We start from the raw sequence: 17,078 nt of genomic DNA, 5'->3' as shown, positions 1-17,078 counted from the left end.
AATACGCAATTGCGTTTCTGAAATACTTGAAATTAAAGAAAAAATTCAAAATGGCCGACACACAAAATGGCCGACCAAAAACCATTTGGTATCGTTTGACTCGGCATGCCTCACGAAATCTAACAAGACCACTCTCATAATTTTACATTCCAGTTTGCAGTAGTTATAAGCAAAAATACACATTTTTTATATCTCGTGACCAGTAGGGGGCAGTGTGACGAAATGGTACATGCACCCTCAGGTCATCACTGTTATGACATATACCAAGTCTCATATTAATACGCAAAAGTTTTGCGAAGATACAGGCTCAAACACATATTGGCGTGCTCGCCCTCGCATTCTTTGATGCGTTATACGACAACGGATAGGTCTACCGAAAAGCTTTTGATAACTTTTTGTCTAGAGTGTCTCTAGACGATGCATACCAAAAATCAAGCCAATCACACGAGCGCTCTAGGAGGAGTTCGAAAAAGTAGGTGTTCAATATAATTCAAAATGGCCGACAGGAAGTAGGTTTGACTCAGACATATTTGGTACAGTCGGACTCAGCATGAGCCCAGGAATCAATAAAATGAATTCTTATGTCATAGTGGCAATTTAATCAAATGAAATAAAGATTTTAAACAATTTATTTACATATCCTGACCACTAGGTGGCGCTGTCTTAAAGATTTATAGGTGCGCTCAGAACATGTCACTGATGAACCATGCCAAATTTCGTAGTGATACGCCATTCTGTTTGTGAAATACTGAACTTAATGAGAAAATTCAAAATGGCCGACACCCAAAATGGCCGACCGAAAACCGTTTGGTATCGTTTGACTCGGCATGCCTCAAGGAATCTAACAAGACCACCTTCATGATTTTAGACTCAAGTTTAAAGTAGTTATAAGCAAAAATAGGCATTTTTCGAATCTCGTGACCACTAGGTGGCACTGTGACGAAACGTTGCAGGCACCCTCAGGTCATGACTGTAATGACATATACCAAGTTTCGTGTCGATACATTAAAGTTTTGCGAAGATACGGCCTCACGTCCGTTTTTGCGTGCTCGCCGCCTTGTATGTTGTCACTGTATATGAGAACGCATTGGTCTATCAAAAAGCTTTTGATAACTTTTTGTCTGGGGTGTCTCTAGATGCTATATACCAAAGGACATGCAAATCGGATGAACGCACTAGGAGGAGTTCGAAAAAGTAGATTTTACGGAAAATTCAAAATGGTGGAAAGATTTGCATGACACAAATGGCATCAATGTGTGCATTTGAATCATCATGAGCAAAGAATTCAGAGGAAACAAGAATTTAGTTTCTAGGACTCACGGGTCAGAAGTTATGAGCATGAACATAAGTGGATTTTTGGACTGTTGGTGGCGCTAGAGGGTTTGAGTCAGACACACCAATGTTGCTATAGTAACCTCTGAGACCGTCCTCTATATGTGTGCCAAATTTCATAACTTTCCTACGTACGGTTCTATGGGCTGCCATTGACTTCAATGGCGGTGCCGAAACAATAGATGGTGCCTCAGGTCATGACTGTGATGACACATACCAAATTGAGTGTAAATACGATAAAGCAATACAGAGATATAGCCTTAAATGACTTGACCACTAGGGGGCACTAACCAAACAATGAATTGTGACTCAGGTCTTGATTGTGATGACACCCACCAAATTTGGTGTAAATACAATAAAGAGATGCAGAGATATAGCCTTAAATGACTTGACCACTAGGGGGCACTGACCAAAAAATAAATTGTGATTCAGGTCTTGATTGTGATGACACCCACCAAATTTTGTGTAAATACGATAAAGAGATGCAGAGATATAGCTTCAAATCTCTTGACCACTAGGGGGCACCGAAAAGTTTACAAGTCCTCCCAGAACATGTTGCTGATGAACCATACCAAGTTTCATAACAATACGCAATTGCGTTTCTGAAATACTTGAACTTAAAGAAAAAATTCAAAATGGCCGACACACAAAATGGCCGACCAAAAACCATTTGGTATCGTTTGACTCGGCATGCCTCAAGAAATCTAACAAGACCAGTCTCATAATTTTACATTCAAGTTTGCAATAGTTATAAGCAAAATTAGACATTTTTTATATCTCGTGACCAGTAGGGGGCAGTGTGACGAAATGGTGCATGCACCCTCAGGTCATCACTGGTATGACATATACCAAGTCTCATATTAATACGCAAAAGTTTTGCGAAGATACAGGCTCAAACACATTTTGGCGTGCTCGCCCTCGCATTCTTTGATGCGTTATACGACAACGGATAGGTCTACCGAAAAGCTTTTGATAACTTTTTGTCTAGAGTGTCTCTAGACGATGCATACCAAAAATCAAGCCAATCACACGAGCGCTCTAGGAGGAGTTCGAGAAGTAGGTGTTCAATATAATTCAAAATGGCCGACAGGAAGTAGGTTTGACTCAGACATATTTGGTACAGTCAGACTCAGCATGAGCCAAGGAATCAATAGAGTGAAGTCTTATGTCAGTGTGGCAATTTAATCAAATGATATAAAGATTTTAAACAATTTATTTACATATCCTGAACACTAGGTGGCGCTGTCTTAAAGATTTATAGGTGCGCTCAGAACATGTCACTGATGAACCATGCCAAATTTCGTAGCGATACGCCATTCTGTTTGTGAAATACTGAACTTAATGAGAAAATTCAAAATGGCCGACACCCAAAATGGCCGACCGAAAACCGTTTGGTATCGTTTGACTCGGCATGCCTCAAGGAATCTTACAAGACCACCTTCATGATTTTAGACTCAAGTTTGAAGTAGTTATAAGCGAAAATAAGCATTTTTCGAATCTCGTGACCACTAGGTGGCGCTGTGACGAAACGTTGCAGGCACCCTCAGGTCATGACTGTAATGACATATACCAAGTTTCGTGTCGATACAATAAAGTTTTGCGAAGATACGGCCACACGTCCGTTTTGGCGTGCTCGCCGCCATATATGTTGTGAATTTATACGAGAACGCAATGGTCTATCAAAAAGCTTTTGATAACTTTTTGTCTGGGGTGTCTCTAGATGCTACATACCAAAGGACATGCAAATCGGACGGACGGTCTAGGAGGAGTTCGAAAAAGTAGGTTTTACGGAAAATTCAAAATGGCGGAAAGATGTGCATGACACAAATGACATCAACATGTGCAACTGAATCATCATGAGCCAAGGATTCAGAGGAAACAAGAATTTATTTTCTAGGACTCATGGGTCACAAGTTGTGAGCATGAACATAAGTGGATTTTTGGACTGTTGGTGGCGCTAGAGGGTTTGAGTCAGACACACCAATGTTGCTATAGTAACTTCTGAGACTGTCCTCTACATGTGTGCCAAATTTCATAACTTTCCTATGTACGGTTCTATGGGCTGCCATTGACTTTTGGGTGGAAGAACGAGGAACAAGAATAACAATAATAATAATAATAATAATAATAATAATAAGAAAACTAACAATAACAATAGGGTTCTACGCCCCTTCGGGGCTTGACCCCTAATAATAATAATAAGAAAACTAACAATAACAATAGGGTTCTACGCCCCTTCGGGGCTTGACCCCTAAATATAGCTGCAAGCAGCGATACCGGGGTCAAGCCAAACATGGCAAAATTGATTCATACGTGATGACTGTCATGATTTAATATCTAAGTTTGCATTAGTTTTAGGAAAAAAATAGCTATTTTTAGTATCTTGAGACCACTAGGTGGCGCTGTGCCGAAACAATAGATGGTGCCTCAGGCCATGACTGTGATGACACCCACCAAATTTGGTGTAAATACGATAAAGAGATGCAGAGATATAGCTTCAAGTCTCTTGACCACTAGGGGGCGCCGAAAAGTTTACAAGTCCTCCCAGAACATGTTGCTGATGAACCATACCAAGTTTCATAACAATATGCAATTGCGTTTCTGAAATACTTGAATTTAAAGAAAAAATTCAAAATGGCCGACACACAAAATGGCCGACCAAAAACCATTTGGTATCGTTTGACTAGGCATGCCTCACGAAATCAAACAAGACCAGTCTCATAATTTTACATTCAAGTTTGCAGTAGTTATAAGCAAAAATAGACATATTTTATATCTCGTGACCAGTAGGGGGCAGTGTGACGAAATGGTGCATGCACCCTCAGGTCATCACTGTTATGACATATACCAAGTCTCATATTAATACGCAAAAGATTTGCGAAGATACATGCTCAAACACATTTTGGCGTGCTCGCCCTCGCATTCTTTGATGCGTTATACGACAACGGATAAGTCTACCGAAAAGCTTTTGATAACTTTTTGTCTAGAGTGTCTCTAGATGATGCATACCAAAAACTCAAGCCAATCACACGAGCGCTCTAGGAGGAGTTCGAAAAAGTAGGTGTTCAATATAATTCAAAATGGCCGACAGGAAGTAGGTTTGAACCAGACATTTTTGGTACAGTCGGACTCAGCACGAGCCAAGGAATCAATAGAGTGAAGTCTTATGTCATAGTGGCAATTTAATCAAATGATATAAAGATTTTAAACAATTTCTTTACATATCCTGACCACTAGGTGGCGCCGTCCTAAACATTTATAGGTGCGCTCAGAACATGTCACTGATGAACCATGCCAAATTTCGTAGCGATACGCCATTCTGTTTGTGAAATACTGAACTTAATGAGAAAATTCAAAATGGCCGACACCCAATATGGCTGACCGAAAACCGTTTGGTATCGTTTGACTCGGCATGCCTCAAGAAATCTAACAAGACCACCTTCATGATTTTAGACTCAAGTTTGTAGTAGTTATATGCAAAAATAGGCATTTTTCGAATCTCGTGACCACTAGGTGGCGCTGTGACGAAACGTTGCAGGCACCCTCAGGTCATGACTGTAATGACATATACCAAGTTTCGTGTCGATACAATAAAGTTTTGCGAACATACGGCCTCACGTCTGTTTTGGCGTGCTCGCCGCCATATATGTTGTCAATTTATACGAGAACGCATTGGTCTATCAAAAAGCTTTTGATAACTTTTTGTCTGGGGTGTCTCTAGATGCTACATACCAAAGGACATGCAAATCGGACGAACGCTCTAGGAGGAGTTCGAAAAAGTAGGTTTTACGGAAAATTCAAAATGGCGGAAAGATGTGCATGACACAAATGACATCAATGTGTGCAATTGAATCATCATGAGCCAATGATTCAGTGGAAACAAGAATTTAGTTTCTAGGACTCACGAGTCAGAAGTTATGAGCATGAACATAAGTGGATTTTTGGACTGTTGGTGGCGCTAGAGGGTTTGAGTCAGACACACCTATGTTGCTATAGTAACTTCTGAGACTGTCCTCTACACGTGTGCCAAATTTCATAACTTTCCTACGTACGGTTCTATGGGCTGCCATTGACTTTTGGGTGGAAGAACGAGGAAGATAAATAATAATAAGAAAACTAACAGAAACAATAGGTGTCTACGCCACTTCGTGGCTTGACCCCTAATAATAATAAGAAAACTAACAGAAACAATAGGTGTCTACGCCACTTCGTGGCTTGACCCCTAAATATGCACTTTTAATACACAACTTCTCGTCTTCCTCCAGCTGTGTGACGAGCCAGCGCGACCTCGCGTAATTGCGTAATGACGTCGAAAGGTCACGTGTTACATATATGAAACGCACATTTGCGGAGCATTTTAAACAACAAAAACTGACACAAAGACATTAATTTGTATCATTCAACATACAACAACATCAGAAAGGTCCTCTTTCTCCACACTTGTAAACACTGGGGCGTAGTTTTGCATGCTTCATCCGTGACCTCTTGACTTGATGACATATTACGTGAGGTCGCACTGGCGCGTCACAGGGAAAAAATGACAATCGTTTCACTAGATAAGACCCTTATGCCTTGTTTGAGATTGTTTAGAGTCCTTTGAAACTGCAATTTTAAACTGCATTAAAACTGTTAAGTATTGGGGTCCATTAAAGTCCATTAAAATGAGAAAAATCCTGGAATGTTTTCCTCAAAAAACATAATTTCTTCTCGACTGAACAAAGAAAGACATCAACATTTTGGATGACATGGTGGTGAGTAAATTATCTGGATTTTTTTTAAGAAAGTGGACTAATCCTTTAAACATAAGGCAATGATCTGTTGTGCATTACAGTAATTTTAATAGCGGTAGGGGAATATTGTGTTTGAATTAGCATAATTGCAGTACTTATAGAAACTATTTACAATTTACTCAAACTTATTAGTTGAATTGTCATGAAGGCAACTTAACAATAACGGTAGTTGACAAACATCACTGTTTTCTATGCCCTTGTATTACAACCACTGTTATTTACAACAGAGCAAACAGAGGTGAATTTAAGGCTACGTAGAGATGCAAACCCATTTTTTCTGAGTCTAAGGGGGCACTTGCATTATACTTAACTGTATACCAAACCGTACCCGAGTGCGTTTGTCCCCCCTCCCCACTTCCTCGCTGGTTTGCACTTACGCTACACTCTATGATCCAAACGTACTTTAGTTCGGTACGATACGTATAGTGTGACCCAAGTATGCCCTAAGGATGTGATTGCTCCAAATAAGAATCATAGTGTTATGTGTAGACTCACAGCTTATAGTCTTTATCTTCTCTCAACATGAGTAGGTCCTCACAGTGGAACTGTCCAGGCGCTGTATTGCTGATGGCCCAACTACAAGGAAACAAAATTATTATTGAATTTGCATTTTGGTTTGAATAGGTCATTTCTCAGTCCCCACAGGATTTTGCCATCTTCCACTGACACGATTTCATGCCAGTGTAACTGATTGCTGCACTATTTGCCATTTATTTAGAAAAAAATATTTTTTGCATTCCCTAAAATATTTATATATATAAGTTGAGGAAAAAGGCAAGCAATATTAGTTAAACAAGTTTAGTTCAGTCAAGCATGTGCTGCTTTATTGCAGTAACTTTCATTTAAAGGTAAGCATGACTATGGCCTGCCGTGTTATGTGTATGTTTGGTTGGTCCTGTGTAAAGATTTTTTTCAAGTTTGTGATATGTGGTAATGACTTTTACATTGTGTTTTGGGTCAATGACAAAATAAGCTCTTAAACATATACTGTATGTTAATACATCTTTTAAAATGGATGTAATGCACATTTTAAGTTGGGAACAATGGGTCTTATTCACTAATAATTGTGTACGTTTTTCGTATAATATGACTTCGGTGATGACAGGAGGCCTAGATCAAGTGACTGACGTTTGGACTTCTCATTACATTACATTTACATTAGGCATTACTGCTTTAATAGAGATTTAAAAAGTGAGGAAGCAAAGCGTAAGTATTTGTCATTGAGAAAATAATACAGCCTATATAATAATGTATAATATATTGTATATAATAATAATAATAATAATAATAATAAAGATCATGTATATCAAAATATATATTTTTATATAACATATATTATAATACATATTATAAATTAAAATATAATAGTAAATATCAACATTATTAAATACATTATAATTATAGCCCAGTATTTGTAGCAGAAGTGATTATTGCGTACATTTGGTATTATTCCTTTTTGAGTTTTTCGTAAGTTTTTGTTGAATCATGATTTGTTGGTGAAAATGTCTGTATGTAATTTTAACCACAAAATTCGAGCGAATGCATGCTTAGACAATAAGACCCATTGTGTTTCAAAATTTATGTTGAACGACATCTTCGGACAGAGAAAAAAGTGACATGTCATAAATGCATGTTATTTTTACAGTAAATAATGCCCACAGACACAAAAATATTTATGCCATGTCATTGACCCATGTAATTATTAATACATAATTAGGTGATTATTTTTTTTAACTTTCAAACTACATTAAAATGTATTATATGCATATAGTGAATACATCCAAATTGTGTTAAATTCATTTGTTAATCAGAAACCAAACTTGTGCAAGATCCTGATGGGACTGGGCTCAGTCTCATTCGTGTTGTGTCCAAAACATAAAGGACATCACAATTTCAAAAACCATTACATGGTTAGTTGGACAGTCACTCACTCAGTCAGTTATGTCCCTAATGTTTCCAAATATTTAGATGGTTAATCTCCACACAGACACTCCAGGAAGAACGGTACATGAACATCGAGGTAACACATATCATTCAAGTCGTGCAATCCTGCAGATTATCAATACTCATTCCATTGGACAAAAAAAAACGTAGTCATTTATATTCACCCTTCTGACTCTTCACAAACTGCCAAAGCACACAAAAGTGTCATAAAATAACTCCATTAGACTCACCGTGGAACTTTTTTTTTAACCAAAAACAAAATTTAACCAATTCTCCCATACACCCACTTATTACATAACAAAACATTACATAACAAAAACTTGATTTAACTACTTTCAGTCCAACCCTCAAATATGTATCTGTGAGGTATTTTGCAGAGGAGTAGTGCTAAAGTCAAATTACTTTGTCACTTTGGTACATCAAGGTTCTGTACTTGGCCCCCTTCTTTTCTCTATATATACAAAACATCACTGCAGCCTATTATTTAGACACATGCCGTTTACCTTCCAGTATCACACCATTGACACCCTGCTTTACTTTCCATTCTCTCCATACAAATTTCAACCTGCTAGACAGCTCAGTCTTAACACTGAGCTTCTCATCTTACCAGCTAGCCCATTAAAAAAAGCACTATTCAGCTAGGGTACTATACACAACACATTTTCGTTACCTTTTCACATCAAGTTCAATGCAAAATTTTGTGTTCAAGAAAGTTTTAAAACCTTTCTTGGCATCTGCAGGAACAGGTCCTTAACATTAGTTTTTGGGTGGCATAAGGATGGTAGGGTTGTAAGCACCCATGCATACTTATGGATTACAATACCAAGCTTTAAAGGGGACATTTCACAAGACTTTTTTTAAGATGTAAAATAAATCTTTGGTGTCCCCATAGTACAAATGTGAAGTTTTAGCTCAAGTGACGTTTTTGGGTGTGTCCTTTTAAATGCAAATGAGCTGATCTCTGCACCAAATGGCAGTGCCGTGGTTGGATGGTGCAGATCAAGGGGTGGTATTATTATAATAAGATCCCATTCTGACATTACAAGTCTCCAGATTAAACTGTAATATATAAATCAATTATAACATGCATTGGTAACACAATATTTTAGACTTGATATGAAAGAGTTTATAGGCCGTTTCAACTAATGCATGTGCATTGTCGTGGTTACGCGTCTGGGCAGAACTTAACTTCCGGTCTCTGTTTGTTCAATGGTCTGGCTAGTGGCTAAACTGAACTTTGGAACGAATACCTTGTTGAAAATAACAAATGTTTCGGTTTCCTAAAGACGAGGGGAGACGGTGATCATAGATCACCGTTATTTAAAGGGATGTTTGGCAAACGATCTGTAGTTCACATTACAGTACACATTTAGCATGCACTGCTACGTTGTAATGACATGCATGTTTGTGGCAGTAGTTTGGACTGGACGTGAATAGGCTTTTAATTGTTACTGTTCCTTTTGTTTTGTTTTTATGGTATACCATACCCAGCACAACCCTATGGGCTAATGTAAAGTCCAAATAGAAAAATCACTGAATGCATTATACATTACAAACAAGAATATTTGACAGTAAAGATGGACAGGAGACAGTGAAACCACGCAAAGGGGAACGAGTACAGTATGGGGAGAAGGGGTCAAGGATGCCACACGATGAGGCTCCATTATATCTAACCTTGAAACCACTCCAAATACATGTCGTCAGGACTGTCATCCATCACCTCATACAGGACTACCAGCAGCAGTCCATAGAAAAACAACAGAAACACAATCAGCCGTGTGCGTGTTTGTGTGTGTTAGTGGCTATGTTTGAAATAGTATATCACCATACTAATAAGGCTGTTTTTGTCAAACTTAAAATTACCATGAGTGACCTACTTAATATTAAAGCTTAAAAATAATTTAAAAAATTCAAAATAAACCATTTTTGTCTGCTAAACAAATGTAAAACACTTATGCCTTTAAACAAAAAAAGGTTAGGATCATCAGAAACATTTCAGTGAACTGATCCTAGCTTTTGACCAAATTAAAAAGTAGACAGCATATATTAAGTAAAACGTATGCTAGTAGTCCATTCCAAACAGATTAACCCTTGTTTTGCCGTAGTGAAGTTTCGACTGGTTGTGTGTGTGTGCATGTCTCACCCTCTGGTGGCAGTCTACGCGAGTGTGCAGAGGTGGCAGTGAGACGAAAGCCAGCGGGCAGGGTCTCTGCTGATCCGGGCATCATGCTGATCCCGTGGACATCCCGTGGAGGAAACTGCCGCCTCCACGACGGCCCTCTAAAATCTTTCTCATCGCACTGTGGGAGGGATTTAGTCCAAAGATTTATAAGAGGTAACACCTTATCTGCCATAACCAAGCTCTGTTCCAAAACTTACTGCGCAGGGCACATAAAGCACATTTTTAAAACTATGATGGTTCACTGTTGACCTGAAGATGTCGTAAATGGGCAGCATGATTATGCTTTCTTTGAAAATGCTTTCTTCTCGACTAAATCTAAAGCAACCCGCATATAATACTAACGACATCTTTGACAAATATGCTAATTGTATTTTTAAACCAATTTGACCCCAAACATTAAATGTGTTGCTAAAATTTGAATAACAGGAGGATTAAAGGGACACTCCACTTTTTTTGAAAATATGCTCCAGCTCCCCTAGAGTTAAACTTTTGATTTTTACCGTTTTGGAATCCATTCAGACGATCTCCGGATCTGCGGTACCATAGCTTAGCATAATCCATTGAATATGATTAGACCATTAGCATCACGCTCAACAATACCAAATAATCAAGGACTTTGCTGCCGTAACATGGCTGCAGCAGGCACAATAATATAACGCAGCGCCTGAAAATTGTCCCCTTGGTAACTTTCAATAGCTGGGGACTATTTTTGGGTACTGCGTCATATCATTGCGCCTGCTGTAGCCATGTTACGGCAGAAAAATCCTTGATTATTATGCCAGAATGAGAGTATAGTTCCTAGCCATATCAGCCTAGAAAATCGCAACTTTTAACTTTCCGTCGGCCTTTGCACACAATGTTACTATAGAGGAGTCAAGTTTTAAATTAGGAAAAATATTGAAACTCTTTGGTTATTTTTCAGCGTGATGCTAATGGTCTACTCAAATTCAATGGATTATGCTAAGCTATGCTAAAAATGGTAGGACCAGACCCGGAGATCAGCTGAATGGATTCCAAAATGGTAAAAATCAAATGTTAAACTCTAGGGGAGCTGGAAAATTAGCATATTTTCAAAAAAGTGGAGTGGAGGCAATCCCAGAATTCCTTGTTTAGTCTACCCAGAATCAGTTAAGTCCACTATAGTAAAAATGCTTCTTACATGGGCAGTTCACAATAAGGCCTCTCATTACTATAGGTATTGGAACCAGAGCTATTTTCTAATGTTAAACTGTAAGTAAAATATAATGAAACTATTGCCTGACCTCATCTAATCGTCTCTCGGTTCCCAGTGCCAGCAAGTTGTTGTATTCTCTTTCAAGAATTTGTCTAGCCTGTTGGAAAAAGATTGTTGTAATATTCTTACTTTAAAAAAACAGCAGTAATTGTATTATGCGTGTGTGTGTGTTGTGACCTGAGTGTTTTGGTTGGGGATTTGCAGCAGCAGGGCCAGGCTGCTGTAGTCAAAGTTGTCATCGAGTGCAATGAGCGCTCCATGCACTCCGCTCTCGAACAGGATGTTGGCGTAGTCACGGAGGCCGATGCTTTGAATCCAGCGTATAACGCGCTCATTAGTCCACACTAGTACATCTAGAAAAGTTGTACACAAATGTGACCCTGGACCTAGTCACAAGTCATAAGTAGCATTGGTATATTTGTAGCAATTGCCAAAAATACATTATATGGGTCAAAATGATAAATGTTTTAATGCCAAAAATCATTAGGATAATAAGTAAAGATCATGTTTTGTAAATTTCCTACCGTAAATATATTAAAAAAATGCATTGCTAACGACTTAATTTGGACAACTGTAAAGGTGATTTTTTCAATATTTAGATTTTTTTTTGCAGTCTCAGATTCCAAATGTTCAAATTGTTGTATCTCGGCCAAATATTGTCCTATCCTAAAAATCCTCAATTTAAAACGGGAACCCTTATTTGTTATTTTTCTTTTTTTAATTTACCCTATATATGTATAAACTGTATTAACAATGCAAAATTGTTAAAAGAGCTTCTGTATATAAATAAATATAAATTGAGTTGATTTCTACAAGCATACGTGTGTGGCTGTGTGTGCCTAATGGTGCATTCACACCAGATGCGGAAGAGACAGCAAGCGGAAGTGATTAACATGTTAAGTCAATGCAAAGACGCGAATAGGCATCCTGCGGCACGGAACGCGCAAATTGAAACGCGCGAGTTGAAAAATCTGAACTTTGGTGGATAGTTGCGCCACGTTAACCAATCAGGAGCTTGCTCTAGTAGTGACATGATTACAGGAAGCGAAGCAGAAGCCCCTCCCATGACGCAAATTTCCTCGTAAATGTCTCTAATGACTCGAATTTCACACACGAATGCGCGAGTAAACTCAAAATGATTCAAGCGTCCAACTATGCGCGAATAGCACGTTTTTGCCGCCTCTACCGCGTCTGGTGTGAATGCACAGTAATGCACATGCAGTCTTATTGCAGTACTATAAACACCAATAGGTAAAGAAAAAATGGTTACTATTTATTTTGATAGTCTACTTTAGACATTCTACTAACTATAAATAACTTTGCAACTGCATGTCAACTAACTTTCAATAATTTGCAACCATACTTTAACTACCTGTCATTAGAGTATTAGTAGACTGTAAGGGTTAGGGAAGAGGTTTGGATTAGTGGAATAAGTTGACATGCACCTGCAAAGATACTTATAGACAGTTGAATGTCTGTTGAGATATCATCACAATAAAGTGTTAGTAGATATTAAGCAGAGAGTTTACTAATTCTCTAAAGATTAATAGTTGATAAGTAGTTGCAAAGTTACTTATAATTAGTAAAATGTCTAAAGTGGACTATCAAAATAAAGTGTTACCGAAAAGATAAACCTACCTCTTATTTCATGCTGGCTGCTTTCTCTCCGTCTCTCCAGCTCTTTTCTGTCATAGTTGAGCTTCTTCAAACACATGATACCATACTGGAGACTGGTTCTGTTAGAGTTAATAAAACAGTTACACTGTATAAGCCCTTAATAAACTGTTAAAAACAGTAACTTATGGCCTACAAAAAAATGAACATTTCAAGATGCAATGTGGGACTTTTCGAAGGATCTCTTTACAGAAATGCAATATGAGAGGTGAGGTGTGAACCGAGCCATTGGTTGCAATTCACAGTCTCACTGCTAGATGCCATTAAAAGTCCCACATTGGACCTTTAACTTTTGTCTAACAGAGAATGAAAATTTAGCTGAATGAATCTAAATGTGTTATAAGCAACATTTTGCAATATTATATTTGAATTAGACACTCATCTCCTAACCCCCACCATTCAAAGATGGTTGCACACAGAGATGCTTGATCAGTCAGGTAGAGCAGGTGGGTAGAGATGGGGCAATCTGGCAATTTTATATCGTGATCGATCTTGGAGAAGTCCACGATCCACTTTTTAAGCGAATTGTATAGATCGTGATCACTTCTAAAGTACAAAACAAGTGCATTTTACCTCACGCAAAGCGAAATTAAAAACTAAATCCGCTAATAAAGCAGATATTAACGTACAAAATGTACAAAACATTTAGCTCTGCATTTGGTTGTCATGTTTATGTATTTCACATGTTTTTGGTTCAGTAAAGCACTCTGGTTAAAGAAACACTGTAAATCGTTTAGACAACAGACACACACATGTACACACACCACGCTGAGCGACTTGTTCAGGTGTTTTGTGTTTTCGGTCCACCAATGAATCAAATAATCTTACGAAGTCTGAATTCTGTTACTACTAACAGACACATTGGGGAAATCGAAAATTACAATGAAAACAAATGATAAGATGCAGTTTAAAGCTAAGGACACTGCAGCAGACGCGATACATTTTTTATTTAGATCGCCCATCCCTAGCGGTGGGTGTCATTGCCATGTCATGTAAAGGAACATTCAAACTCAAAGTTTTTTGTTTATTACAATGTACAAACACGAAAAATTTTTCAGGACACACTTCTGTCTGGAAACTGGACAGGTACTGTAAAGTTTTCTGCATGTCAATCCATAATAGAGCAATACGTCCCAAGAAGCAGTGGGTTATCAGTGCATTTTATTTTAGCGGTTGTAAATGCACTGTAACCCCACTGCTTTGCAGGGCTTATTGCTTTTATAAAACGGTTACTTCATATGCATAACGTTAGCAGGATTCATAAAATAAAACACGAATAAGTTGTAATTATATTACTACAAATATTACTCTTCCGCCAAACAAAGTAGTTCTCAGAATCAAGTGTGTCTGCAACAGAACGCAGTTCCCAACCAACACAGACACAGCAAAGACACAATGACACAAAGACACAAATTTAATCAGAAAATATGATTAAAGATTGTGGTGTTTATTTTATAAATCAACATTCATCTAATTTATACATTAAAATCTATATCGTGCAACTGTTGAAGTGATGATCAAATATGCTTGGAAGCAGGGCCGGAGTGGGACTCATTTTCAGCCCTGGAGTTTCATGCCTTAGACCGGCACACTTTAGTTTAATGCCTTACAGAAAAATTAACGTTATCTTCTTTAAATAAACATAAAATATAAAATGAAAGAACAGACCATCCGCCATGCCCACCTTCATTTGTTCTCTTATCACCTCTTAAATGTTCCGCTAAAAGCGGAGATTATTCAATTTTTGTGAATTACTTTTGTAAGCGATTAGATTCAGAGCCATTAAAACTTACAAAACTGTGTTTTTAGTGTTGAGTGAATGTGTCAGTGTTTAAGTTGGGTAAGATCGCCACCCAGTGGATAGCGGAAATATGAATTTAAGGTAGAAACTCCTCAGGGAGCGTTTTCTCTTTATTGATGAGATGACTCAACAATATTTATTGACATTTATCTGGATATCGCCATAATTGTGGAAATGTAGACAAATTAAAATATGATTAAAGAGTGTGGTGTTTATTTTCAAAAATCAGTACGCAGCAACAGTGGCGCAGTGATACTTATGTAATGCGGTCTGAACCATGGGTTTACCAGGGTATATTATCACGGCTTAGAGCGCGTTTCAACCAATCAGAATGAAGAACCAGAACTGCCCGTTTTATAAAATATTTTTATACCACCTTAAAATGTATTTTAAACCTCCTACAGCAAACTTTTCATCTCCCACTATACCCAAGTAGCCGTTTATAAAAAACTACTGTATGTATGCATTTTAAGATTCTCCAGCTTAAAAGTGGTATCGAAATGAAATTGATATAGCCAGGGTGCCAGCTCAAGTACCTGTGGAAGCTGTCCACCATTTTTAAATGCACTCTGAGGTCTTTCTTTGTAAGGTGGTCCAGCATGCGTGCGTCCACCAGACACTCCATGAAGTAGCTGCGGTACTGAGGTAGACCTAGACTGGGCAGCCACTCGTTCCCAATCCACTCGTGGTTCATGTCTCCATATGCCAGCGTCTAAACAACACGGATGACACTTACATCCTAGAGTCTTAACTAAAGGAGCTCATTTTGATACACTTTGTGCACTTTACATATTACAAACAATTTTTTACTCCAATAACCTCTCTTAAAAACCTCAAAATATTGTTATGCAGTTAAATGGACTCATCTAGCCCAAAACTATCAGATTCCTACCTGTGACCAGCTTCCCTCTTCTGAATCTGACTTCTGATGGGTAAAGAAAGAAAGCGATTTATCAGCATTAGGTCTGCAAATTATTACACTACATACACATTCAGACAGAGTACAAACACATACTTTGGTTTGTGACAATCCCATAACTACCCATGCCATCATGCTACTGTACTTAATGCATTAGGATGGCTTTTAACATTTTTCTATAATATAATTACAAAGAACGCAGCAGACATGCAGATGTACAGGATACAAGACACTTCAACATCACACACAACTTCAAATATACTGTAATCTAATACGGGGGTTTTCAAACTGGGGTCCCCAGAAAATTTCAAGAGGAAAAGACAAATCAAAAAGTGTTAAAAGTCTATGGGCTCTATCTTACACCCGGCGCAATGCAGCGCAATGCGCGACGCAAGTGTCTTTCGCTAGTTTCCACCCTAATTTTCAGGTTAGCGCCGCGTTGTTTAAATAGCAAATGCATTTGCGCCCCCTTTGCGCCCATGGGCGTTCTGGTCTGAAAAACGAGGTGTGTTCAGGCGCATTGTTGGTGCGTTGCTATTTTGAGGCAACTAAAATAGACTACGCCATTGACCAACAAAAACCTGGTCTAAAGTCAATGGCGCAATATGTTTTATGTTATTTAAAGAGCGCATTAGTAATATGCGCCTAAAAGCGGGAGGACAACGCGGGTTTGCTTATCACAAAGTACATAAATGCGCAGCAGCACAAAAATGCTTTTAAATATGAAAGATTAAAGGATTGAATTTAAGAGATTATTATTGAGTCTCTTGGACATATTTATAAATGAGGACTGATTATGAGACGTTAGAAGGCGCAAAGAGCTGCTTTACCTGCAGCCTGATAAGTAAATAAATGCTTTGCTTTAAACAAATGCATCTGTTTTTAAATGTTTTTTTTTTAATGCTACCTCACGGATTTATTGTATATGATGTACCTGTGGATATGGCGAGATGAGAAATATTTGTAAGTAATGCTTAAAAAAACTCTTTGCTAAAAAACCGCTGTCCAAAGTGCTGAAACGTGAGGAGAGCCGTTTGTAATTTCTTTATCTCCTGTTTGTTACAAATAAAGTATTTTTAGAGTACAAACCTTATCTTACATACTTGTAAATTATGCTTTGATGATATTGGATAGCCATACATTTAAAGCAATTACAAGCCTGCTTTTTACTTCCATGACTAAAAGAAAACGGGTTTTAAAGG

General features: G+C 38.0%; 1 protein-coding gene across 9 annotated transcripts in view; it reads right to left on the bottom strand.

The window, feature by feature from the left end:
* Positions 1-17,078, bottom strand: part of ppfia2 (PTPRF interacting protein alpha 2) — a 237,113-nt gene that overhangs the window by 10,972 nt on the left and 209,063 nt on the right. For 3 of the 9 annotated variants that reach the window (XM_055189829.2, XM_055189833.2, XM_055189835.2), the window contains 8 exons: positions 15,850-15,882; positions 15,494-15,669; positions 13,121-13,218; positions 11,660-11,868; positions 11,511-11,579; positions 10,210-10,366; positions 9,741-9,797; positions 6,618-6,698 (listed from right to left, as the gene is read on the bottom strand). In XM_055189829.2, coding sequence (XP_055045804.2) covers positions 6,640-6,698; positions 9,741-9,797; positions 10,210-10,366; positions 11,511-11,579; positions 11,660-11,868; positions 13,121-13,218; positions 15,494-15,669; positions 15,850-15,882 — 858 coding nt within the window. In that variant the 3' untranslated portion in view covers positions 6,618-6,639. Of the gene's footprint in view, positions 1-6,617; positions 6,699-9,735; positions 9,798-10,209; positions 10,367-11,510; positions 11,580-11,659; positions 11,869-13,120; positions 13,219-15,493; positions 15,670-15,849; positions 15,883-17,078 lie in introns of those variants that run through there. The other 6 variants (XM_055189834.2, XM_055189838.2, XM_055189831.2 and 3 more) reach the window with 5 other exon arrangements.

This window comes from Misgurnus anguillicaudatus, chromosome 1 (genome assembly GCF_027580225.2).
Source record: "Misgurnus anguillicaudatus chromosome 1, ASM2758022v2, whole genome shotgun sequence".
Lineage (NCBI taxonomy): Eukaryota > Metazoa > Chordata > Actinopteri > Cypriniformes > Cobitidae > Misgurnus > Misgurnus anguillicaudatus.
This window is presented reverse-complemented; position numbering and strand designations above follow the sequence as displayed.